This window comes from Diospyros lotus, chromosome 3, assembly GCF_014633365.1.
Source record: "Diospyros lotus cultivar Yz01 chromosome 3, ASM1463336v1, whole genome shotgun sequence".
NCBI classification, from domain to species: Eukaryota; Viridiplantae; Streptophyta; class Magnoliopsida; order Ericales; family Ebenaceae; genus Diospyros; species Diospyros lotus.
The window spans coordinates 28,673,000-28,699,153 of NC_068340.1; the positions used below are offsets into that span (position 1 = coordinate 28,673,000).

General features: G+C 36.7%; 3 protein-coding genes and 1 pseudogene across 3 annotated transcripts; 3 read left to right on the forward strand and 1 right to left on the reverse strand.

The window, feature by feature from the left end:
* On the forward strand, positions 1 to 10,158 carry LOC127798087 (probable pyridoxal 5'-phosphate synthase subunit PDX2). Its single transcript, XM_052331396.1, has 7 exons — positions 1 to 281; positions 388 to 515; positions 4,404 to 4,491; positions 4,650 to 4,723; positions 5,125 to 5,316; positions 9,615 to 9,706; positions 9,775 to 10,158. Exons 1-7 carry the CDS (start codon positions 230 to 232, stop codon positions 9,887 to 9,889), a joined length of 741 nt encoding a protein of 246 aa, XP_052187356.1. The 5' UTR covers positions 1 to 229; the 3' UTR covers positions 9,890 to 10,158.
* Positions 10,159 to 11,662: 1,504 nt separating this feature from the next.
* LOC127796475 (fasciclin-like arabinogalactan protein 11) lies at positions 11,663 to 12,838 on the forward strand. The gene has a single exon (XM_052328629.1). It carries the CDS (start codon positions 11,751 to 11,753, stop codon positions 12,498 to 12,500), a length of 750 nt encoding a protein of 249 aa, XP_052184589.1. The 5' UTR covers positions 11,663 to 11,750; the 3' UTR covers positions 12,501 to 12,838.
* Positions 12,839 to 19,419: 6,581 nt separating this feature from the next.
* LOC127797856 (NAC domain-containing protein 2-like) lies at positions 19,420 to 22,541 on the forward strand. Its single transcript, XM_052331017.1, has 3 exons — positions 19,420 to 19,591; positions 19,701 to 19,981; positions 21,794 to 22,541. Exons 1-3 carry the CDS (start codon positions 19,420 to 19,422, stop codon positions 22,382 to 22,384), a joined length of 1,044 nt encoding a protein of 347 aa, XP_052186977.1. The 3' UTR covers positions 22,385 to 22,541.
* Positions 22,542 to 25,692: 3,151 nt separating this feature from the next.
* LOC127798336 (protein transport protein Sec61 subunit beta-like) lies at positions 25,693 to 26,154 on the reverse strand (annotated as a pseudogene).

The following is a 26,154-nucleotide window of genomic DNA, read 5'->3' on the forward strand; positions in this document are numbered from 1 at the left end:
TTTTTTTTTCCCCGTTTTTTATGTGGCCGAAGCGCCCCCACTTCTCCAGCCTCCAGGCCTCATTGGTTACTTGCAACTCACTTTATGATGCAAAGTTGAACACGGCTGTGGCTTTTGTATTTCCAAGAGAGCCCGGGCCGTCGGCGTCGTTGTTTGCGCGATCCTCATCGACTGTGGTTTTTGCTTGGTGGCGGGGTTGGGGAGTGGCGGCCGTTTCGGGAGCAAAGCAATGTCTGTCGGCGTTCTCGCTTTACAGGGGTCTTTCAACGAACACGTAGCAGGTGACCTCCCTCTGCCTTCGCATTTTGTTTGTATTTTTTTATTTCGTATTGTCTTGAATTCTGTTTCCGTATGTGTTATTTGTTTGATTTTGTTCTGGCGGGGCAGCGCTTAGGAGGCTCGGCGTGAAAGGTGTGGAGATAAGGAAGCCCGAACAGTTGCAGAGCGTGAGCTCCCTTATCATCCCTGGAGGTGAAAGCACTACCATGGCCAAGCTCGCCGAGTATCACAACCTGGTAATTTCACGCTCTATGCGTGTGTGTGTTTTGTGTGTGACACAAAACACACACAAATATATATATGTACATTTATACATGTTGAAAAAGTTACATATTTTAGCCCAAACAAAAAAAAAAGAGTTTCATATTAGTGATTCTATGCTATTGCTCTGTTTGAATTGTAAAATGTCTACTTGTTTTTCCATGAACTCAGTGAAACACACAAATGTAATGTCACCCCAGCTATTTCATTTAGTCTCTGGAGAATAGAAGGAAAAAAAAGAACAAAGTTCTGGAATCTGTATGTGCTTTTCTTGTCCCCCCTTCCATAGATGAGAATCCTCAGGCACTACCCTTCAGGCGCATTAGGTAACCCCACTAGGCCCATGGAATAGCCCACAAACCAGGCGTCCCAGGTAAGCACATGAATGTGGACTTGCCCCTAGTGGTTTGAGCCCTAATTGTAGAGGAATTGATCAGGTTATGGAATTTAGTTTCACCTTAAATTGATATTACTTTTATTATTTGTACCAAAAGTAATAATTTATACCCAGTTCACTAAACACATTTTGAGATAAATTAACTAACTCATACACATTATTATTATTTTTTATCATTAATAAAAACATTAAATATCTATCCATACTTTCATGGCATTAGAATCAGAGGAATTGATTAGGCTATGATATTGATCCATGCAGCAAGATATAGAGTAAATTAAAAAGAAAATATGGTAATGCTATTTGTACATGGAGTTTGGACACTACTTTGTACTCTTAAGAAATTAGCAGTACATTCAAGGCATTAGTGACTTGTTGAAAAAATTATCAACTAATTTTCGAAAAATTATAAACACATCACATATTAGCAGTATTTTTAATTTTCAAAATTGGTTGATAATTCTGCTAAGAAGTGTCACAAATTTCTTGAATGTACAAATAGCATGGCCGAAGAAAATAGTGATACTCAACCTAGTGACATAAGGAGCATACTTAATGAGGTCCTAGGAGACATCATTTCCTAAAAATAAGATTTCAACCAAATTGTTGCTTTCCTCTTGAAGTTGCTAAAAGTGGAAAGAAGATGTTGAATATTGGAGTGAATACCACACAAGAAACCCTACTCTCTCACAATCAACACTCACCCGATAGAACAAAAATAGGATGACACAAGTTAAAAGAAAATCAAAGCAATAACAGAAAGATAAATGAGACAAGAAAACTTATCCTGGTTCAGTCATGAAAATCCAAACTGCCAATAGGATCAAGACAAAATCTACTAGAAAGCCAATAGGATACAACACTCCCTCTCACACACTCTTAGCTATGAACAATAGCCTCCCACCCGAGAATACAAGGACCGAGCAAAACTCTCTCTCAATTCTCTCTAAAACCCGTGCAAGATAATCTGAAAGGAATGAATGCTGAATGCCTACCTTTGAACCTATCCGCCTCTATTTATAACATATAGAGGCGGTTACAAAAACAGGGACTTCAATGCAAAATAAAAAGAAATAAAGGTCCATTGGTGCTAACTCAAAGTAAGTTAGTTCCGTTACATTTTAAACTCATAAAACATAAAATACGCACTTATTTCTAACTATATTTAAAATCCTCTACTGAGAATTGATCCTAACTAATGCAAATCCTAACAGAAGATTTCATCCAAATTGTCGCTTTCATCTCAAAGTAGCTAGAAGTGGAAAATAACAAAAATATTTTATTCTCTTTGGGTGGTTTGTTTATCAATGAAGGAAAATGGTAGAGTTTTGTCTGTTTTGTCTTCATGGAAGTATTACCATTTTACAATGCGGAATAAGTTGTTGCAATGACGACAACAATAACAACAATCACAAATCTTACTCCCTTATTATAGTTACTACGTGAAAACATATATTTCAAATGCTAAAGGTTGGTTGCTACTTAGAAATTCCATGAATACACTGAAAAATTGAGAGACTTAGCCAAATAAAATTGGGCCAATAATAGGGAAAGTAGGATAAGAAGATACACAGATTTTAAAACCACATAATTTGTGAGTTGGGCCAATGAACTACCAAGTAATCTCCAAGTTTGTCTCAAACGTCCATGCAGAGACAATCTACCATTTTCCTTCGTAGATAAACAAACCACCCAAAGAGAATAAGACATTCCATCATTTCCACTTCTAGCTACTTTGAGAGGAAAGTGACAATCTTCTTTTCCACTTTTAGCTGCTTGGAAAGGAAAGTGACACTTTAGTTAAAATCTTCTTTTCAGGAAAGGATGGCTCCTAGGACTTCATTAACTATGCTCCATATGTCACTAGGCTGACATTATTTTCCTTTTAATTTACTCTGTATGTTGCCACATGGATCAATGTCATGGCTTAGTCAATGTCTCTGACTTTCTAATTTTCATGTCATCAATTTATGGTTGGATCTATAATGTTTTTATTAATGATCAATGTTATAGCCTAATCAATTCCTCTGCAATTAAGGTTCAAACCTCTCTACAGGTGACCCCGCATACTTGAAGGATAGTGCATGAGGGCTCTTATCAATGGAATAATAGAAGGCTGTGTGTGTAGTCCCGGGGGGTGGGGGGGGGGGTGGTGTGTGGGGGAGGATGTACAATGTCATAGTGTGGATCACTATTAGTTTACTTGGTAAATTAGTTTATCAAAAAGATATCTTTGTTTTAGTCTACAGACAGTATATGTTATCATTATGTGTGATCATATATGATTGTTGAAGGAATAGAAATGGTAAGTGTTATGTGGTGCTGTCCGTACTCATCACAATCTTCTCTCCATGTTGTATTTATGTGTCATCATCAACATCATCATCATCTTGTATCTTGTCGTTGTTTGGAGAGCTAAAGACTTCATCAATTCACTTAAGAATAAATGTTTCTCAGTCATGTAATTTTTGCATTTCACATGCTATAATCCGAAATCAAAAGCATGGTAATTATGCATAACAATGCAGTTTATTGATGATCTCACGTTGTTTGCCCCTTACTTTTTTCCCTATTGAGCAACTTTGTTTAGTGCACAAGGAATTAAACAAGATAAAATTGTTGTCCTTCATAGATATAATAGCAGTGACTTGTCAACAAGTCTAGGATATTAAAAATTGCTCATTTGATCAGTCTCTGTAAAAAGACATAAATGAAAATGCAAAATGATGGCACCTTATAATATCTAGATCAAGTATATGTTTAAATAAAGATAAGGCACAACCAAAATTGGATGGGTGACATATTGCAGTGATTACACAAGAAGAACAAGGGAACAAAGTTTTAAAACACTTAAATTGTTTCAATACATGTTAGGCCAGATGTAACATTCGGTTACCATCCCACATATAAAATGTGGGAAGACACTGAAGCTGGCAGCATTTTTTCACAGTTCATCATGCTGGGAAAGGTTGCAATATTGTAATTGGCTCATTTCATAGGAAAGGTGGCTACCACATCATGCAACAATGGCTATCAAGTAATGGTGGTGGTCTTAACCATTAATAAAGTTAATCTTAGCATTTTATAGATCCTATGGTTGGCTAAGCTAGCTAGTTGGGCACACATTAAAATAAGAGAGAACAATGAAGTGAAAATGAGGATGAAAAAAAGGTGAAGTGAGTGGAGAGTTGGGAGTGAGTGCCTTCTTTTATTATATTCGATAGACACATACTCCACTGGTCTTATTAGCATATAAACTTGTTGAAAATTTCAAAATGCTCCCATTTTCTTACTTCTCCCTTAGACGGTAACCAAATAGGCATAATTATTTCCAACGACAACAACAATCACCAACCTTAATCCCACTGGATGGGGTTGACCACATGAACTCTAGACCACTAGCCATCTTTGTCCATAGCGCAATTATTTCCATTCATGATTATTGTCATTTCATCATCACTTGCAGTTTCCTGCTCTCCGTGAGTTCGTTAAAATGGGAAAGCCTGTCTGGGGGACTTGTGCAGGGCTTATCTTCTTGGCAAACAAAGCTGCGGGTGGGTTTCTTCCTCCCAACTCTCCTCTTCCATTGCTCAACTAGGGCTATGCAGATTTACTAGCTATGTAAAATCAATTTTTAGTCATGAGTCCCTAGTGATTTTGTCATTTCACAGATTGTTTTTGAATTTGTGGTCTTTGGTTTGTCCTTGTTCAGGCCAGAAAACTGGAGGGCAGGAACTAATTGGGGGCCTCAACTGTACTGTTCATCGCAACTTCTTTGGCAGCCAGGTATTCCTTAGCATTTGGCATCCTTGAGTTTTCATGTTTATCAAGGATGGAAGTAATAAAAGAAACAGTTATTGAATCTATGCCAACAAATGTTCAGGTGATATAGAAGTTGGATTTAACAATTTTAAAGGATGGAAATGTAGATGACAACTTTATAAATTAGTTCATGTTCCTAAAGTGTTGCAATATGACATTGTGCTCTTTCATCTGTAACTTAATGGAAGGGCAAACATGATAAGAATAATAATTCAATTAATGCAATAAAAGCTGCAAGGGGAGTGAATTTTTTATTAGTGAAATACAATGATGCCACTCAACTCAACTTTGTTGAAGTGTACATATTTATTTTTCTCGTAAAATAAGTTTGGCATCTCTATCTAAAGAAGATAAAAAAAATACAGATTCAGAGTTTTGAGGCAGAGCTTCAAGTACCTGAGATTGTTGTCAAAGAAGGGGGTCCTCCAACATTTCGTGGGGTTTTCATCCGTGCTCCTGCAATCCTTGAAGTGGGACCAGAAGTTGAAGTGCTGGCTAATATTCCTGTCCCATCTAACAAAACAGTTGATCCAAATCATGCTCTTGAAAACCAAGAGGTTTGCTCTAAGCTGTTTTCTAGTTAGCTAATGACCTGAAATATTCAAGTGATCTTCATTTTGACATGTGCTCTTAAACTATCGTTCAATTTGTGGAAGCATATCCTTTTGCTATTACAATCCAGGCAATATTTTGATAGTTATGCTATGACTGAATGTGTTTTTCCTGTTGCATGTCATAGCATGTTGTATGTGATTAATAAGTTCTAATTGCATTCAAGTAATAATTATCTACTTATGTAAAAGATAAACTTACAAGCAAGTGTTGCTTCTCAGTTCTCATTGTCATCCTTATCACAAGTCTTAGTCCCATTAGGTGGGGTTGGCTGTATGAATTCTAGTTCTTCAATCATCTCTGTCCATGGATATGTCTTCTACACGACAATTATATTCATATGATGTCTAAGGGTTCCTTTCCAAATTTTCTTTCGCTTCCTCTACCTTTTTTGCTACCAACTTTTTCCATTCCATTTACCCATGTAACATATCTAAAACCATTTTAATTGCATTTTGTAAACCTTATCTTTAATAGGCATCACTTCCATCTTTTTACAAATAATTTCTTTTCTAATTCTAGCTTTTCTTATGTGGCTGTACATTCACAGTAATACTCTCATCTTAATTATGCTCATATTTAGACCAGCATGGAAGGTCATTTTATCAATTGAACTGCCTGCGGTGCAGCCTATGAGTTAGCCTTATGAGCAAAAAGAACCAACAGAGCAGCCATCATTAGCTCTGACCACCTGCCTCCAGGTGTGGAGGAACACTGCATGAATGATTTGTTACTGTATGTTAGGAACAATGGATGCCCAGAAAGAGCTGTGCATTCTGACTGTGGTGTAGCCTCTACTAAGTTTTATTGTGATCCTCCATAGTGTGTAAGGGCTTTCCTTTTGTCTGATTTTTAATGTTTATGACTGATGGCAATGCATTTGCTGAGAAAAAAAATTATGCACAACTTGACACTTAACTACCCAGCATTATGTACCATAGAGCAGTGATGTTCTTACATCCAATAAAATTTATCTTTTAGTTTAAAAGGGATTTTATGATTGCATAAAATGCTGAATAGACTTCTTCATGTCAACCATTTTGCCTTACCTTTGGGATTAATTTCTCCATCTTCTTGAACGATGATTGTCCCAAGATATGAAAATTGATGTTTTTATAGGAATGGTTTGATTGTCAAGTTTTACCACGACTTTATTCATACTTCAATTTTTACCAAACTTAAATTCCATTTATTTGATTTTCAACTTGTCTTGCTTAAGCCTTTGGATCAAATTCTTGTGTATCCTATGAAATGATTTTTCTTTTATCCCTCTTTTTTTGGTTTTTAGTCAAAGCTAATAATTGATATATAAAGATTTATGGATAATCTGGAGCAACCCGTTGACAGTCATGGTACCAATCTATGAGCCCAATTTAGATAATTTAGCTATTTTCATAAAAGTATTCTTCAAGTGTGACGAGGTATCCACTATTTTTTCTTGCTAGCCTTCTAGATGTACTTAACATTGGATTATATTCTTCATATTGACTCTGGATCATTTTCTTAATTTCTTCTTTTTATTTTGAGTTGTTCATTCTGCCAAAAATAATTAATGTATGGTTATTTTAGGTTTTGGAAACTTTTTCAATGCTATAGTCTTATGAGAAAAAGAAACAAGGAATAAAAAATCGAATATAATGAATTAAAAGTGGAGGGTGTGCCTTGGTAGCAATGGGGAGGTTTTTCCTTTGCAAAACTAGGGTAGTTTGTATACAGAGAAATTGTTGCAAAGCAGGGAGCCTTGTGCATTGGTGATATTTTTTTTCAATGAACTAAAATCTTGGAACAGTGAAGCTTTGGATGGAGTATAAGACATTGTTAGACCAAAAAAAACATGATTAACTATAGGAAAAAAATGCGAGTATAGTGTACTGTTTGTAATGTGACTAGTTGTTACAAGAAAAATTGCTTTAATAGTACCTTAACTTCTAATAATAACCTGTACAAGTGTACTTTGAACTAATAAGATTTTAAAACATGTATCTGTGCATTCTTGTTCCTGCTCCATGTTCTAGACAAAATAGGATTTGACTGAATGTGGTACAATTTTTACATTCTTTTGTTTTTATGACAAGTATGTCTAATGTTAGTTTCATCACCTGGCAACATCTTTATTTAAATAGTGTGCATGAAATTACCTCACTGAAACACTGTTTCTTTTCATTCCTTTTCTATTCACTATGATATGTTTCTGGGCGGTCTTAACTAAGAAATTTGATTGAAATTTCAACTTTGACGTGCATTCTAAAAATCTTTTCTTTGTTTAATGGGGCATTGTTTGCTCCGTGGTTTGTTTCCTTCCTGTCCAAAGCAAAAAGTGATTTTTACTCAAATAAGGTAGTTTTTCCAAATCTATTTGAACAGTTTGATAGCTTAATCAAAGAGCTGCATTGATATTTGCAGTTTTTTCTTCCTGATTTTTATTAATGGGTGTGGTGAAGTATCCCATTTTTTTATGCCCGATTAGAAAATGGGGGCAAAAAAAACAGTTCCCCATGTCAAAACTCCAGTTCCAGAAGTTCTGTTGTTCTCATTCTGGAATACTTAAAAGGTTCGGGTTCTTTCTCTGTTTTAATTCAAAACCTTTTTAATCTTAAAATCAAGCACAGGTTGTGAGGTACCAAAATTTTTTATTTTTTTTTGTTTTGACTTCAGGCTCTAAGCCATCCAAAGATGATCCTTGCAGTAGCATTCATAGACATCCCTAAGGAGTCAGTGCCTTCCATGGCATTTGGAACCAAAGAATCCCATGCATAGATATGTTGTAGTTAATCAAGGAGCTCCATTGAATTTCTCCGTTTGTGGTTCTTTGCTACTAAAAGATGATTTGGTCTTGTGAAAGAAAACCAATAATGGCCCTTGTGAAGAGAGAGGATGAAGTAGAGCAAGTATTTAGCAAAAGAGCTGGAGCAAGATTAAGAAAAACTTGGTGGGAAACTTAAAGATGATTGGTGAGTAACAATTCATGTTGCAAGCAGCCCACCTAGAACCCAGCGGGATTAAGACTTGGTATGTTGTTGTGGTTCTTTGCTAACTTAACAGTGGTTTTCTCATCTGCATTAGCGCCAATTTGTTGGGCATATATGGGATTGTTTGTTATGATAAGAGCCTAATTACAATTCTCATCTTCTTGATTTTTGCTAATGATGTCCATTTTTTTTTTTAAATTGTTTAGATTAAAACTTGACAGAAGATGATTGACAATATGGGTAACATAGTTTTCATATTTAGACTACTTATATGGCTTGAGTGTAGGCATCTTATCTGTAACATATTTCAAGGTGTCTGTGTGCTTATCTGTTGGTAATAGTTGTTATAATACTTTTTAGTAATGTTACTTTTAATTCTAAATGAGCAGAAAGTTGTAGATAACTGGTCAGACATTTGCATTACACTTGAACCTTAGTAGGAGGTCATAGCCCAACTACTCTAATGTCCAATGTTTTGTCTCTGAACTCTTTGGTGGCATGAATTGTTTATGTCCTTGATCATCTTTTTTGGGAGCTAGATTTTTTTAAATGATTGCTTTGTCTCTGAGAGGGTGAGCCCGGATAACAGCTCTAAGGTTGCTCATTTGTGATTGGAGGTCACAAGTTTGAGTTGTAGAAATAGTCTTTTTGCAAATTTAGAGTGAGGTTGTATACATATATGACCCTCTCTTGTTCCTCACAAGACGGGGAGCCTTTAGGGGCTCCAGATGACTGCTTCAACTTTGAGCATGCTATTGATTTACTAATTGGATTTCAGCTGATGGCGTGTGTGCTCCACACAGATGCAGTACTTGTGTTCAACATGGTGCTTTACACATTCCAAAGGCACAAATCACGTCACAAATTTTGCTGCAATTTATTTCTTATTGCATGGAATAGCTTTCAGTTTGGGTAAATATCATGGTATATACTAGCATTAATTTAGTGAATTTTAACAGGGTCCTCTTCGTTATTATCAAACTCTGGACCAGGACCAAAACAGTTTGACTAATTTGAGCAGGCTGTGATAAATGCACTCCCTTAAGTATCGTTTTTGTGTCCTAAAATTTCTAGTTAATAGCCGAAATTCACTAGCCTTTACCATCTCCAAATGCAGCTGCTTGGCTCCAGGCCTCAGAAGATTTTAACATGCAATTAGCCAACCACAGAAAGCAAAAAAAAAAAAAAAAAAAAAAGGGATTTTGAAACATGAGACTTCCATATAACTGGATGTCATGATTCAGTGCAGCAGGATTAATGTGTTTATTTTTCAGGAAAATACTGGTGAGAAAGTGATTGTTGCTGTGAAGCAAGGGAATTTGCTGGCAACTGCCTTCCATCCCGAATTGACTGCAGACACACGATGGTACACACATTTACTGTTCCTCACCTCTGTATAATCTTGTATGAGGTTCTAAACATTTGCTTGTGCAGGCACAGTTACTTTCTGAAGATGATGGGTGGCGAAGCTGGAGTAGGAACCTCTGCAGTTGGAGAAGAGCTTGGCTTGGAGGAAAGGCGCAGCACTGATCTTCCCATATTTCAGTAGCAACATTTGGTAATGGGTACAACAAGAATGCCTGATGGATATTTCTATCTCCTCTCTTTCAATTATCCTTATAATTTGGTTGCTTTGTTTGGGAAGATGTTTGATGGAACTTCTAGTTCTAGGGTCAGTTTATGCTTCAAATAGTTTATTTTATAGCGGCGGGCTGTGTTCGAAGCAGATAATTGTTCTGCTGTATATATTGTATTGGGCGTCACATTAACTGGACACGCCTAATAATATCTCACAAATTACGTTTGTTTTGCATGGTACATGAATACCAAATGAATGGGTGGGGGATGGATGAGTTGGTTTCGTTTTGGTCTTTGACAACACCAAAGGGGGTGAATTAAACAGTGTGGTGTGGCAGCTCCGACTCAACAAAATGATATCAATATTGATGATGGATTTGATATGTCAACTCTTCCACCAACTAGCATCGATCCCGTGATTCCCAAAACAGTCGACCATTTCGGTCCCATCCTCCCTTTATTTCTTTCTTGTTTTAAGATTATCTAGACTATGATGTTTTAACAACAGATCAGTTGCTTATGAATTAGATTATATATTGTATAATTTATACATATATTTGAATTTTATTGCTCGCTTTAAAATAAGTAATACAGTAGTATAATATTACATCATAGTACTATTTTTTTTTTGTTTTTTTTTGTTTTAAAGTTTAAAAGCAGAAACTGAGAAGTACAGAGGAAGAAGGAATGGAGGAGGGAGTGAGAATCCTCTGATCTCTCAGACACAGCAAAACCAGAGGAAAAGAATACCCTAATTGGGTGCATTTTTACTAATTTTTTTGTTTCAAATAAAATTAGAAAAAAAAAAAAATCCAAACCCAAACAACATGTCCTGTTTTGATTTCCAAAGTCATGGAAATGAAAATAAAAAGATCAAATTGGTCCTTTGCATTTTCAGAAGAAAATATCGTCCTTGTATAAATATCATACAAAAGTTCTTTTCTTTTTCAAAAAGAATTGGATAAATAGTCATTTGAATTTATCCATTTTGAAAAATTTAGGAAACAGGGAGATTACATTACATGTTAGTATATATCTAAAATATCACTATTAAATCATTTTTATCATAAACAGAGGTATAAAAAGATATGAGTTGGTTAAGTGTGTTGTCTAAGACATGGAGGAGGAGCTGGAGCTATCCAATTAACTAAAAATGGAACAGGGGCAAAGTTTCCAGCTCTTAAAGCAAAGCAATCATGAAACCTTTAATTATATATTATCACACACAACACACACACCCACTTCATCAGATCTCTTCTGTATTTCCTGCCTTTGCAAGCAACCCCCCTCCCCCCCCCCCCCCCCAAAACTGTTGGAACAGTGCCCTCCACTCTCTCTCCGTCTCTCTCTCTCTCTCTCTCTCTCTCAGATGATGCTTCAAATTATGAACAAATCCCAACTTTCTAACCCCCCAAATCTACACTAAGTAAATAATTACCACCAATTGCTCTCGCTATTATTAGGATTCAAAAAATTAATCTCTTAATTAAGGGATCTGATACAAATTTTTCTAATTAAGCTAATCTTATGTGTGTAATTTGTAGACTATTGCACTTGTATATACCCAAAGATGGTGGTTGAGCTTTTAATTATCAATTAATTAAAGAAATCATTACTTTTCCTACTTTCATCTTCTAACTAAAAATTAGGCAAAACCACCAAATCGAGTTGGAACGAATGCTAATTGGTTTTCTAACTAATATAGTTCCCTCTCACCAAACATCTCTATAAAACCCTTCTCTCCCTCACATTCACGTTCAAGGCCTCTCTCTCTCTCTCCTTTAATTTTGCTCCATTTCAAAGCCAAGAACCCAATTACCAATTATTCAGAGATGGTGATGCAGAAACAAGTAGCCCTCTTCTCTCTTTCACTTCTGCTCCTCTTTCTCTCCCACTCCACCACCACTGTGGCTCAGCCCGCCGCCCCGCCGGTTCCGGCAGGCCCTCCTAACATTACCAAGATCCTGGAAAAGGCCGGCCAGTTCACCATCTTTCTCAGGCTTCTGGGCACGACCCAGGTGGGCAGCCAAATTAACGGCCAGCTCAACGACTCTAACAGCGGCTTGACGGTGTTTGCGCCGCCGGACAATGCCTTCTCCAGCCTCCAATCGGGGACGCTGAACTCTCTGAATGACGAACAGAAGGTCGAGCTGGTGCAGTTCCATGTATTGCCTTCGTTCTATTCCGTCTCCCAGTTTCAAACTGCGAGCAACCCTTTGAGGACCCAGGCCGGCGACACCCGGCAAAACGAGTTCCCGCTGAACATCACCACCTCCGGCAACCAAGTGAACATAACGACGGGGGTGGTGAACGCGACCGTGGCCAACACTTTGTACACGGATAACCAGCTTGCTGTGTATCAGGTGGACCAGGTGCTGCTTCCTCTCAGCATCTTCGGTCCTCAAACCCCGGCTCCGGCCCCAGCGCCGGAGGCCCCCAAGAACAAGAAGAGGAAGTCGACGGTGGCGGCGGGTCCGACAGCGGACGATAAGGAGGCCTCCGGCGCAGTAGGTGTCGGCGCGCATGCAAAGGTGGTGGGAGTGACGGTCGGAGTGGCTTGGTTGGCAGCATTGCTCTCGTGACACGTGGACGGAGAGGATCGGGCCAAGTGGACAGAAAGGACCGAGAGTGGGGACCATCTGGAAATGATTTTGCGGAGTTGAGAAGGGTGAGTTTGTTTGAATAATTAAGATAGCGAAGCAAAGCAAACCTTCTGAAGTCTGAAGTCTGAAGTATTGTCTGGTTGTATAATTGCCAATTTTGAGGCTTTTGTAAGCTTTCTTTTTCTCTCATTTGTTCTGTTCTTCATTTTCTCTGTTGTTTCCCAGATTTCATGTAATTGGAGATTTTTTTTTTTACTTTAAAAGGATTCTTGGATGTATTTTTTTAAACAAATGGAATAGCCTCCCTCTCCATTTTCTATTTAATTTGAAACCAATTAAATTAAACAGTACTGACCTGAAAAACCTATACAACCATCAAGCATGGCATCATAAATCAAACCAAATGTGACCTAAAGCAACAATATATTATAGGCTAAAAACACATCCGGCCCTCAACTTTGCCGGTTTAATCATTTGTGGGGCCCTTATGTTCCACGTGATTGGACAAAATTTTTATATTAATATAATATATATATTAATAAATTATACGTAATTATAAAAAAACATATTAATACAATATATATGTTAAATATAAAAATGATTGTTAAATATATATATATATATATATACACAACGATTGGGATGTGAACGTCAATGATAGAGAAGGCTACGGACGATGGACAACAAAAGTAGAAAAATTGTGCACAAATGACGGTAATAGAGGCACAAGTGATGATAAAGACGATGATAGTGACGAATGATGGAGACGACAATGGGGATGGGGTTGGAGGCAACGACTGACAGCTGCCATGAAAGAGATGGAGATACCAACGACGACAGAGAAATTGGGGATGAGTCTGGAGAGTAAGAAGACAGAGAGAATTATAGAGACATATTTCATCTGTCACCTTCTTTAATCGCATGTGTTTTCATGTGTGGTGCTAACTAGACAATAAGGTGCATAATAGGTCCAAAATTAAAACTTGAGATTTTTAATAAATTTCAAATTAAAATTTGAGGAGTATAATAGGTTCCCTTTCAAGTTTAGAGGCACAATTGGTTGAACTTTCAAGTTTAAAGGCACAATTGGTTGAACGGGCAAAGTTGAGGGGCATGAATATATTTTTAGTCATATATTATACATACAAGCATCCCACAAATCATCATCATTATCTTTGACTAAAAGCATTTTTTTCCCCTGGACTTTTCTCGTTTAATCACTTATGCTTCTTAACTTGAGGGGGGACTCATTGTATGTAACGTCTCGTTTTTTCGAGTGTTAAATTATTTATGAATTTTGGAAGTATTTTTTTTTAATATAAATCATTTTTCGACAATCCTAATTTACCTTCTCAGCACACTAAACAAGAATCAATAAGGTAAAACAAGTAATCATCATAAATACGGAAGTTTAAAATCGAAACCTAATATAATACATAACTTAATTCACTTAATCATAACATAAGAATCTGTACCATCATATAATCAAATACTTAAATATATGGAGACTTATTTGTACAATTTGACGATTCCTTAGAAATACATAATTATACATGATCTTCAATATAGTATAATCTTCTAACCATGGCTAAAGACGTATCTTGAATCCTCACGAAGAAGCATATACCCAAACAACTCGCCGAACCCATTGGCCACGTCATCAATCCCTTGCCATAACTGCAAATCCTAATTGGAACGTTTGAATGTTCCAGGGGCATAACCCAATTAGAAGATGAATTTTTTAGTGAGAGTTTAGAAACATGATACATAAATACATGATGCAATAACATGAACAATCATATGCCCTAGTATAACTTTCTTGGCTCGTAAGCTCGGCACGGAACTCTAGGCAGAATCCTGACCTACTTTTAGGATAATCCTAACGTTGTTCCATCATTTTTTATTGAGGAATTACAGCTATACTATCGGGACGACATCCCAATCCCATGCACGAGTATCAATATGCCAATAATATCGTGCCATGCAAAAATCATGACTTTTCATACAATATGACAAAATGATCATAATTTCAATAAATATCATGCATAATGAAGCAAACATGTCATATATGAGTTCTCGGGATAAAACCACTCACCTTAGCACGAAGTTCGAAAGACTTCAAAAAACGTGCATCACCTCAGTTTGCGTGTCAACCTAAAAAATAATGCAAATCATCAAGATCCTTGGCCAAATCACTTCATGGCCAATAATTTTCAAGGAAAAATTAATAATATAATTTTTCGCACTTTTTCTTATTTTTCCTCTATTTTTCATAGTCATAACTTCTTTCAAAATTAAAAATAACTATCTAATCAAGTAATTTCTTGAATTCGTATTCATGAAAATTCCTAAAATAACATTTCTAACCTCCATAAAATTTCTGAGAATTTTAATAAATCTCTTCCTATTTTTTTCTAATTAACTTTCCTTTCAAAAATTCAAAATAATTATTTTCTCATACAATTTCCAAACTAAAAATTCATACAAGCAAAATATTATTTTTTATTGTATTTTTAGACATTTTTCAAGAATTTTATCCATCTTATTTCTATTTTTACTCTATTTCCCTTTATTTTTAGCATTTAAAAATAATAAAAATTACTTTCGATCATCTTCTTCGGCGCCGGTACACCAGAAAATCAAACTGACTATACCAGAAGATAGCCCACCTTGAGTCGATTACTCTGGTTAAATTTGAGCTTGAAATAACATCCTGAAAACCTTATTTCGGGCAAAAATTAGTTCCGCTTCGACGAGATTCGATTTTTCTAGCAAAACTCTGATTACCTCTCAAATGAACTACAAAATTCCTCAAAATTTTCAGAAATGATCTTCACCTCATGGGCAACAAAAGCCCTATGGTTTGGTGCCTCAATTTGTTCAAAAACGAGGTCGATTTAAAATTCAAATTTTGCAAAACCCTTGGCCACTATATCTTCTATTTATAGTAAAATTCGAACCCCAAAACGATAGATCTCAAGCAACCCAAGGCCTCTGATGTCTCCCTTTGCCATATATCCATCCAAAACCCACCGAAATAGACCTCAAAAGCTTGATTAAAGTGGCCAATTTTCAGGCCACTTTCGGCTGAAATTTGGCCATTTCGGTCAATGCCAAGGCCGATTATCGGCGTAGTTGTTGCCCCAAGGTCCCTCAGCTCGCTCCCTCGAGTCTTCCACCATCGAATTCGGTGACGGGGGAAGCGTGGCAAGAAGTTTGGTCTGCCATGGTAGCTTTCATGTTTTGAAAATTACACTTTTGCCCCATTCATTTTTAATTCTTTACTTTTTGGTCTTTCCATGAAGCTCCGGAACTTTCTATAACTTCCATTAAGTCCCTCAAGGTTTGAACTCTTCGTTTTATCCTTTAAGATTCCGAAAAAATGTCATTTCGACCTTATTCTGTCAATTTTGAAAAACTGCACTTAGGTCCAAATATTCGTTTTTGGCCGTAAACCCTTTCGTTTTTTCCTGAAACCACTAAAGGGTTGTCTTAAATACCGAATATGAGCCCCTTTAAGGTTTCGTTGACTTCTTGGAAGTCTCTTACGATAATTCGATTTTGCAGCCTAAATCGCAGCTACATTTTACCTGTATCAAAAATCGTTCCTGATTCGATTTCTTTCGATGCCATAAATCACACCTCGAAATACTCATCACTGCCATATCATTTTCCTTTAGCATCTCAACTCTAGGGCACTCCCTGCAATCGATTCGGTCAATTTTTTGGACTATTTAAATATCAATTTTTTCCAAAATTTTATTTTTCTAGTAAAATACTTATTTTCAAATAATTATAATTTCTTGAGTATTACATTGTACCTCTTAAGTTATAAAAGGGATCTATTACACCCATTAAATTTTAAAATTTTGCGTGTGACATATACATTGAGACAAAATTTTATATTAATATAATACATAATTATTTTATTTTTGATAAATTATATATAATTATTTTATTATTAGATATTGAGAAATTATATATAATTATTTATCAAAATTTTATATTAATATATACATACACACAGTGACTGTTAAATATATATATATATATATATAATGCGCATAGCTTTCGCTTACCTGGTCATGCTCACTGTCATATCCTTCAACGTCGGCGTCTTGCTCGTCTCCGTGACTAGATACTCCGTCGGATTCTTTATCTTCGGCAGCTGGGTATTTGAGAAGTCAGAGACCCCTTTCATCCTTCACATTCGTGATTTAACGCGTGGTGATATATAATTGGACAATAAAGTGCATGGGATGAATATAAAATTTTGATCTGGGGGTGAAATAGGTCAATTGTTATAACTTGAGAGGCATGAGTCCCCCTCAAATTAAAGACATAAATAATTAAACGAGGTTTAAGGTCTAGCCATTATCTTTCCATAATTCTCACCATCATCATCATCATCATGACATGACCCTCAAATCAACTGTACGTGGGATGTATGTCTTGATGATTTTTCTATTGGCCCTCCCAGTTGTAAGCAAAAAATGGGTAAAATTGAAAATTTATCCCTCGAACCATTTTATTTTATTCTACCAAAAATCATTATCTTTTCATAATTCTTATTTACGTTTGGGGACCAAAGATTATATTCCCTTGCTCTTCCCTGGGTCTATCAACTTTGAGCAGCAGCTCTTCATATAAAATTTGGACTTTTGAGACTTAATAAACCTAATCAACTCTAGAATCAGCCAAAACAATTAAAAGGTACTTTATTGATTCTTTTAATCATCTGAAAAAGGGTCACGATTTCACGTGACAATCTAGTGTAGTAACAATGATGCCTGACCTTCTATATATATATGCACGAGCCTATACGAATATATATATATATATATATATGATGTAACAAATATTTTTTCAAAATTTTAGAAATGTTTCTTTGATTTTGTCAAGTCAAAGCTTGTTAAGGTCAGAAAATCACGTACCACAATATCGTAAGAGTGAATATTCTAGACTTATTTTCTGCAACGATGATTCAATTTAATAAGTCAATAATAATACTAACAATAACAATAATAATAAAAAATAATATATGCATGCAGGTTCTTCCTCTCAACTTACAAAAACACAAATTAATCATGCAAGGAGGAAGACAAATCATATTACATCAACTATAAACCCTATCGCTTGTTTTGGTTATGGCTCTCTCTACAGATCATAAAAATAGGTTAACAGTCAGAGGCACTGCCATGTGGCAGCCTGTCATAGGCATCTATCTATACACACATAAATCTTCTTGGATCTTCACAAGATATGGGATCTGTCATCCGTGTCCTCCTCCCTAGGATTCATATAATTTAATATAAGGACACAGTTAATTCGATGGCAACAAAGTTTAATTAACTCATGCGTGATCTCACAGAAACGATAAACGTACCGGAGTTTCAATCTGCAGTCCATTTGCAGACAAATTTTGGCCTGGGTTTTATCGGCTTGTACTGTTTGAAGAGGCTTCATCCACCTAACATTTTCAGCACTGTTCTATTGGATAACATGTTATTGAATCTAATGTAAATGGACAGACCAAGTTGATAATATATCTAAATACAGGCTGAAACTAAGCACAGCCAGCACTAATCCAGATCCATCTACAAACATTCCTTGCAATTATTTGGGACAAGGTAATTAGCATCAAATCCATATATAGGGCAATCTGGAGTGGTGCTTGAATTGTACCTTGCATGTATGGGCTGAAAATTAGTATATCAGATAATTTTGAAGATTTCAGGAAAGAAATGAAATTCAAGATTTCACTGAGGCACTAATTTGGTTGTAACATCAACTCTTCATACATATCCTTAAATTCAGTCAAAAACATGAAGGAATTAATCATATATTTGTATTAGAGGCCTTAAATTAACAAGACTGCCTAAAACCCGTCCTCTCTCATGGCTAACCATGTGGAAGTGTTAATCAAAAACTTGGTATAAGTTTACTGTGCAAGACTTCTAAGAAAGAAGATGTTTGTGCATACTAACTGAGATATAAGCGAACTAGTGACAGGAAGTTAGAAAGACATAAACCAACACCGCATTTATAAAAAGTTGTGGTTGTCAAGTTCACTGTATTATGCCTCTACATTCAACACACGGCTGCCTGGTCATGAATCTTTGACTTGGACTAAACCATGCCATAACAAGCAATACATTTTAAGAACAGCATCTTCACATGCGCTCTCAAAATTTTCTCACAGATCATGGGATTAATTTAAGTTATTGTTGCTAATGAACAACTCCTTTATGAAATTGATCCCCTACGTTTATTTTACTTCTACCAACTCCTTTGTTGATATAAGGATTTTGATGAAGTTGCCCTGGTATTAGATAATCAGTATCACCTTGTCTGAGCCAATAGACCAAAAAGATAATGCGCATTGATATATTCTGTCTGCAAGCTACCTTACGGTGATTTTACCAAAATTAGGCACACACCCTTCAATTTTGCTATTTACAAAGTTTCCACTCAACAAGCTTTAACAGCAATGTGAAAACATTTACTGCACGATGGCATACATTTTAATTGCATGAATACAGTAAAAGAGCGGTTTTATGTCACAATCAAAACTACAATACCAAGGTAAAACGTTGTCATCAATTCATGAGACATTTAAAATACTAGCCCCCAAGAGGCTTAGGCAGTTAGACGGATGTCAATTCCAACAAGTAGATCCAAGTAGATGCTTTTCTAGTTCATTTCTTTAATGCTTCTGTATAAATTATTTATTCCTTTCTGTCTGCTATCTTAGACAACATCTACATCTTCGTGAACTCGTTTTATAATTCCTCAAAAACACTGAACACAACATTACAACTGTAGTACTAGAAATCATCGTCCCTCATTGATACTAAGCGTCCCAGCCATTTCATTTCAGACCAAGGAGCCTTCTTCCATGGAGACTGAACCCTTTTCCACTTTCCACTTCCCTCCTGGTTTCAGATTTCATCCTTCTGATGAAGAGCTCATCATTCATTACTTGCTAAACAAAGTGAATTCGCACCCACTGCCGGCATCTGTAATTGCTGAAATAGAGCTGTACAACTATAATCCATGGGACCTTCCCAGTATGCTCTTCACCATGAATTCTTCGTTTATTCATTTCTCCTTCCTCACTCAGATATCAATATGAAGCTGCTTAATTTTCTTTTTCTTTTATTTTTTTTTAACCTACAGAGAAGGCTTTGTTTGGAGAAGATGAGTGGTACTTCTTCAGTCCAAGAGATCGGAAGTACCCAAATGGAGAGAGGCCTAATAGAACAGCAGCTTCAGGTTATTGGAAGGCAACTGGAACTGACAAGCCCATTCTTACTTCTAGATCCAAAAAGATAGGGGTAAAGAAGGCACTAGTCTTCTATACTGGTCGGCCTCCAAAGGGGGTTAAAACAGATTGGACTATGAATGAATACAGATTGCCCGAGACATCTCGGCCCTTGAAGCTTAGAGGGTCCATGAGAGTAAGTGGGTAACACTGATATCTATCAGTGAACGCCAACTGTTTCTTTACTGTCATTAGGAGGAATAGAAAATATTACTGCATCCATAATATGTGTTTTGGTGTTGAGACATTGAGTCACCGAGGAGAATAAAGTTGCATCTATATTTGAAAAGTTGAAGCAACTGAATGACGAGGCATGTTATGGGTTTAGGGTTCTAGGTATGTTTGTCAATTAGAGCTAGACAATTCAACAGGTTTCTCAGCCTTCATGGCATCAAATAATAATCAGTCTTCATGGCATCAGGTTCTAAATATTTTATTTATTTTTTTCTCAAATAATAATCAGTATCCTTGAAATTTAAGATACATGCAAGTAATATTTTTGTCATGCAACGAATATTCCTCCATTTTAATACCACATTGATAATTTTCCATATTAAAAAATTATCAAAATACCCGTCTCTCTCTCTCTCTCTCTCTCTCCGCAACACCCCCAATCAGCGACTGTCTTCATTTTCTTCAAAAGTTGACTGACCACGAGTTTTGGCCCTCTTGGGCAAGGCCAACAATTATTGAGGCAAAACTGACTTCATCTTTGTGAGGAATTTCATCAAATTTGCATGCCGTCATCTGGAAGTATGGTTTTGTAGGAAGTTGACAGGGGAAAAGACGTTGAAGGGTTCGGTGGAGAGCGAAAGCTTAAAAGAGACTCTGAAGTTGGGAACCAAAGGAGAAAGAAGGGAGGGAAGAGTGCAGTGGTTGGGAAGCGTGGAATGGAGGAGCATAAAAACGAAATGACGGAGGGAAAGGGAGGCATAGGAGAAGGCACAGATGAGGGTGGTCAAGGAGATGACGCTTGGGGAAGGGATGGCATTGAAGAGACGGAGGGCGTTGGGTAGAAAATTTGATTTCTTCTCTTCAAAGATGACCGAGTCGTCTTGACTCTTGACACACTTTGAAGCAAATTTGTCTCTTAGATTTCAGCTTAGAAACCTTGACGACCTTCGCGATTGGGATGTTCTAGGCCTTGATTTTCTTCTTAGCCGCTTTGGGGGTGAGTGTCGAAGACTTGGGCTAGTCGTTGGTGATGAGGCAGAACTGGGGGAGAGAGAGAGAGCCTATGTTCCAGCAGACCTTATTAGGGTCCAACTTGCAGAGAAGGGTCTCTGCAAATTGAAGTTCAACCCTTCTCTGCAAATGGAACCCCATGTTGGGGTTCATTACGGCGTGCAAGAAAGGGCTTCTTCTCCAGTGGGCAAGGAGACCATTGTTGGCCGATTAGAGAGGTAAGTTTTCTACACTCTCTCTCTATTTCTAGCCATGGAAACCCAGGAATCACCGGAGTTCAGCAATTGAATTTTTTTTTTTCTCTAAAATCAAAGGAGAGAAGAGAGAAAAGAAAGGTAAGCCGGATATTTTTTCTTTAAAAAACAGGGAAATTATTGTTATTTTCAAACAGTTTAGCATGTTTGCAATTAAGACAAATCTTTGGGAGATTATTATAATTTTATCATTTTCTTTTTTCTGTTCATTTTGTGAAAACTCAGAGCTTGGACTCAATTCAACATACTGCCCCTCTAGACAAAGAGGTCAACAATAATGTAATCTTGGCAAAATCCTATTTCATTTTTGAGGTGCCGCCATGTATACCTTCCTCCCTCATACTATAGACACAAGGCATCTAAAATAGTTAAGCTGCCCTCGATTTGACTTGGTTGAAATACTACGTCTTCCTTCATACCATGCAGATCTGGAAGTTTTACTATGCCTATAGCACAGAGGTAGATGATTTTTAACTTGATTTATGGAAACACTCTCTTTTTTGTCACAGTTGGATGATTGGGTACTCTGTCGAGTTCGACAAAAAGGCAACATGTCAAAGAACACATGGGGAAGAGTTCAAGACAGTCCCATCCAGGAACTGAGAGGGAACTTCCCTAAGATTGAGGAGCTCCCTTCTGCACATGCATACTCAAACACGAATGTTATCACAGATCATGGATACAGAGGTTGGCACGTGTCAGCTTCGATACTGACTCAATCTCTTCCTCACTTCAAGAACCTTTCAAGTGAAATCTTTCAGAATAGCAGTACCAGCACTATCAGTTCACTTTACGGAGATGGTTCAGATGAAGGAAATTTTCCCCTAGGGAATTCTTTCTTTGAGACCATTTTTAATGCACCAAAGGGGAAGTTCAATGAGGAGACAACACGTGATAATGTACTACCATCAGCCAAAAGTGTGACCAGTGACAAAGAGAATGAGGATCTTCAACCAGGAAGCACACTGTCTACCAACAATATGAACTACTATGTTCAGAATCAGTATCAGAGGGACATCTTCAATCCTAACCTGTTGAATACCATCGCTGGTTTGCAAGGGCTTAATGCGAGTAGCTTCACAGGAAGATTTTCCATGTAATGGAGGAAGCATTCACAGGACGCCGAATTGGAAGAGTAACAGGCTAAAAGGAAAGCTGCCTCAGCCAAATAACGTAAATAAAAATACAGTTAGACATAATTTCACATCATGGTAGTGGCAGTTAATACCATAGTAACAAAATCTATTGCCATAATAGTTTCCCTGTAATATTGAGGAGTTATCCATCATTATATTTATATTTCTGTCTCCGAGTTCCGAGAGCATTGATGATGTGAATGATCTCATAAAATTTGACATATCTAAGACCAATTTGATGACATTCCAAATGGAAGAGCATCTTATATGCAAAAGAACAAATAAAAGAACACCTAGGAACTTACCGCAAAAGTTATGGCTACAATGAACTAAAATTATATGCACACAACTAATCTGTGGCAGTAATGTAAAAGAATAAAAATGGCAAGGGCCGCTTTTTAAATGCCAATGTAAAAACAATGAATCAATGACATTCACAGATACCCAATCAAGCTCTCAAAGATAAGTGAGGATTCAACACTACTAGAACAAGCCTGCTCTGCATTATCAGAAGCTTTTCCGATATTCACTTCAAACCATTGCATCAAACTAGCAGGACTCTGTTGACTATGTTATTCTGGAATCAATAACGAGTGGTTTATTAGGAGTGCGAGCGCCATCATTAATGAGATTGAATTAAACATATATAGCGTCATACTCCATTTCACATGCACAATAAGAATATATGAAGTGAAATGCTTCATGAATTATTTAGTCAAAGATGTTAAGGCATATTTTAACATCTAAGATGGGCAAGCACCCATCAAGGTAACATTGTACCCCCCAAGTCCCTTGAAGTCATACGCAAGAAACATATAACTAACATGTGAACAACTGTATATTCAAACAAATTTTGTTTGTAGGATCATAATTACATGAATTTGACTACATGTTGATTTGAAACCAAACTCAACAATCAGACAGTTTTTGCAATTACATGCCAGAAATTCTATGGAAACTATCTACCCACAAAAAAATTGCTTTCTATGTGGAGTTCAAGTTCAAAACCAAAACCAAACTAAGAGGGAGGCCCTGCAATCAAGACACTAGATAATAAATATTATTGTTAAAAATAGAGGAACGCCATCTTGATGGAACAATCAATTAAGGAAAACTGATGAGGCTGCAATTAATCTGGTACCAATTAAAACCCCAGCAGAATAAATTTAAGCAAAACAAAAAGACAACAGCCTTGCCAAATCAATAAACTACTGATTTTTAACATTAGAAGTTTGATAAGAATATTCCAGTCATAAAAAGAACAGTTAGGAATAATAAGGAACGTAAAGCTCAATAGAGGAGCTTAATTATAATCCCCCAATAAATTTATTTTCTTCTCTTTTTAGTAATAGCAACTATTTATGCCAAGGGAAATTCTATCGCGAACCCGAAAAATTACTCTTCATAACCCACGTCCCATCAAAATTTCTAATAATTTTAAAATACCTATTTTATCCCCCCACAACCACAGCCAACCCTTTTCTCCGATCACCTCTCATCGTCGACCATCATCTCGCATCTCTCTTTTCCTTCTACATCATATACACACAAACACATATATATATATACACACAGCAACCCAGCACACACACACACATATATATATATATACACTCACACACACAAAAGCATAGTCGCGGCCATGGTAGCCGCGGCCATGGTGCGGAGGTTTTTAGCAACTCCCGCACCGCGAGGTGCGGGGATTTCAGCAATCTCCACACCTCGCGGTGGGGGAGTTTCAGCAACCCCCGCACCGCGAGGTGCGGGGATTTCAAAAATTCCCGCATCTCGCGGTGCGGGAGTTTCAGCAACCCCCGCACCGCGAGGTGCGGGGATTGTTGAAATCCCTGATTGCCAGCAGTTGGGAAAGCCAAGTTTCCCCGACTGTCAGCAGTCGGGAAGACTTTTTATATTTTTATTTTAATTAAAATTTTTATTATAATAAAATAATACAAATAAATAATTTTTAAATTTCTGGATTTTAAGTAATTATAATTTAACTAATTTTAAATCATGGTGTTGAATTTTTAATACTTAAAAGAATTTAAAATTAATTAATTTATCTTATTAAATTACTTAACGATACACATATCTAAAAATTCTATCATCATTTAAAATATATATTTTTTATAATTACATATATTTAAAAAGAATATATTTTAAATGATGATAGGATTTTTAAATTTATCTTATTGAATTAGGTAAGGATATATATATTTAAAAAAATTATTTTAAATGATGATAGGATTTTTAGATATGCATATTTTTAAGTAATTCAATAAAATAAATTTTAAATTTTTTTAAGTATTAAAAATTCAACACTTAATTACAATGATTTAAAATTTAAAATTAGTTAATTTATAATTACTTAAAATACAAATATTTAGAATTTATTTATTTATATTATTTTTTATTTTATTTTATTATAATAAAACAAATTTAATTAAAATAAAATAAATAAAATAAAACAAATTTAATCAAGCCTTCCCAGCAGTCGGGGAAGGCTTGATTCCCTGCACTGTGAGGTGCAGAGATTTTAGAAATCTCCACACTTCACGGTGCGAGGATTGCAGGTTTCCATAGTCGCGGCCATGGAACTTGTATATATATATATATATATGTGTGTGTGTGTGAGTGTATATGTGTGTGTGCGCTAGGTTGCATGGTCGCGGCTGCCATGGCCGCGGCCATACTGTATGTATATATATATGTATAAGTATGCGTGAGTGCGTATTTATATATTTAGGTGATGGTTGGGGATGAGAGGTGATCGGAGAAGAGAGTTTGTTGTGGGTTGTGGGGGTAAAAGAGGTATATTAAAATTATTGAAAATTTTGATGGGACGTGGGTTTTGAAGAGTAAATTTTGGGGTTCTGAATAGAATTTCCCCAACCATATATATGGGCCTGTTTGCTAAAGCTGCATGACTCTGATATTTCATATTTTAGTGTCTTGGCTATAACATGTTGAATTTATCATAAGGATGCACCAGAACAATACCCGTAGGAACAGTTTAACTTTGCATTCTGATGCTTGGCATATCTTATTTTAGGTAATCCACTTAAAGCATCACAACCCAAGCATGCAACAAACAATGTTAAACAGAATCTTCCAGCCGGCATTTAAGTCCACACACATGTAAATAACGATTGATGAATTATAAATTTAATGACCGATCATCCAATGAAGTTGGAGAACCATTGTTAGCAACTGAATAGAATTATTAGGCTCGAGCCAATTAAAACGTCAATATGGCATTGAATAGATATATGAGCAAGAAAGCTTCGCTATGACTCCATTTTCTAATTCAATAATAACCTCCGACAATCAAAGCAAGACGGTGATTGTCTCGACCAAAACAACAGTAACACGAGAACATCCGAGTAATCTACAGATCAAAACCTCGTGGCGTTGCCAAAATTGCAATTACCGGAATCAAGGCACGGGACCCGAGCGGTGGAGGTAGAGCTTGCCGAAGACGTGGAGCGCAGTGAAGAAACCGATGAAGCATAGGCTCATGACGAGAACGACTGTGGGACTGATTCTGAGGCCGGGGGCGTCGTCTGTATAGAACCTGAGCACATTGCTTCCGCCACAGCCGAATCCGCCGGCGCCACCGGAGGAGCCGCCGAGGTGTCCCCTCCGCATGCCGGCGATCGCCGAAGGGGAGCCTAGGGGCCCCGTAGTGACCGCACTGGCCGGGCAGTGGAGGAGCTCGGTGAACCTCGCGCCAT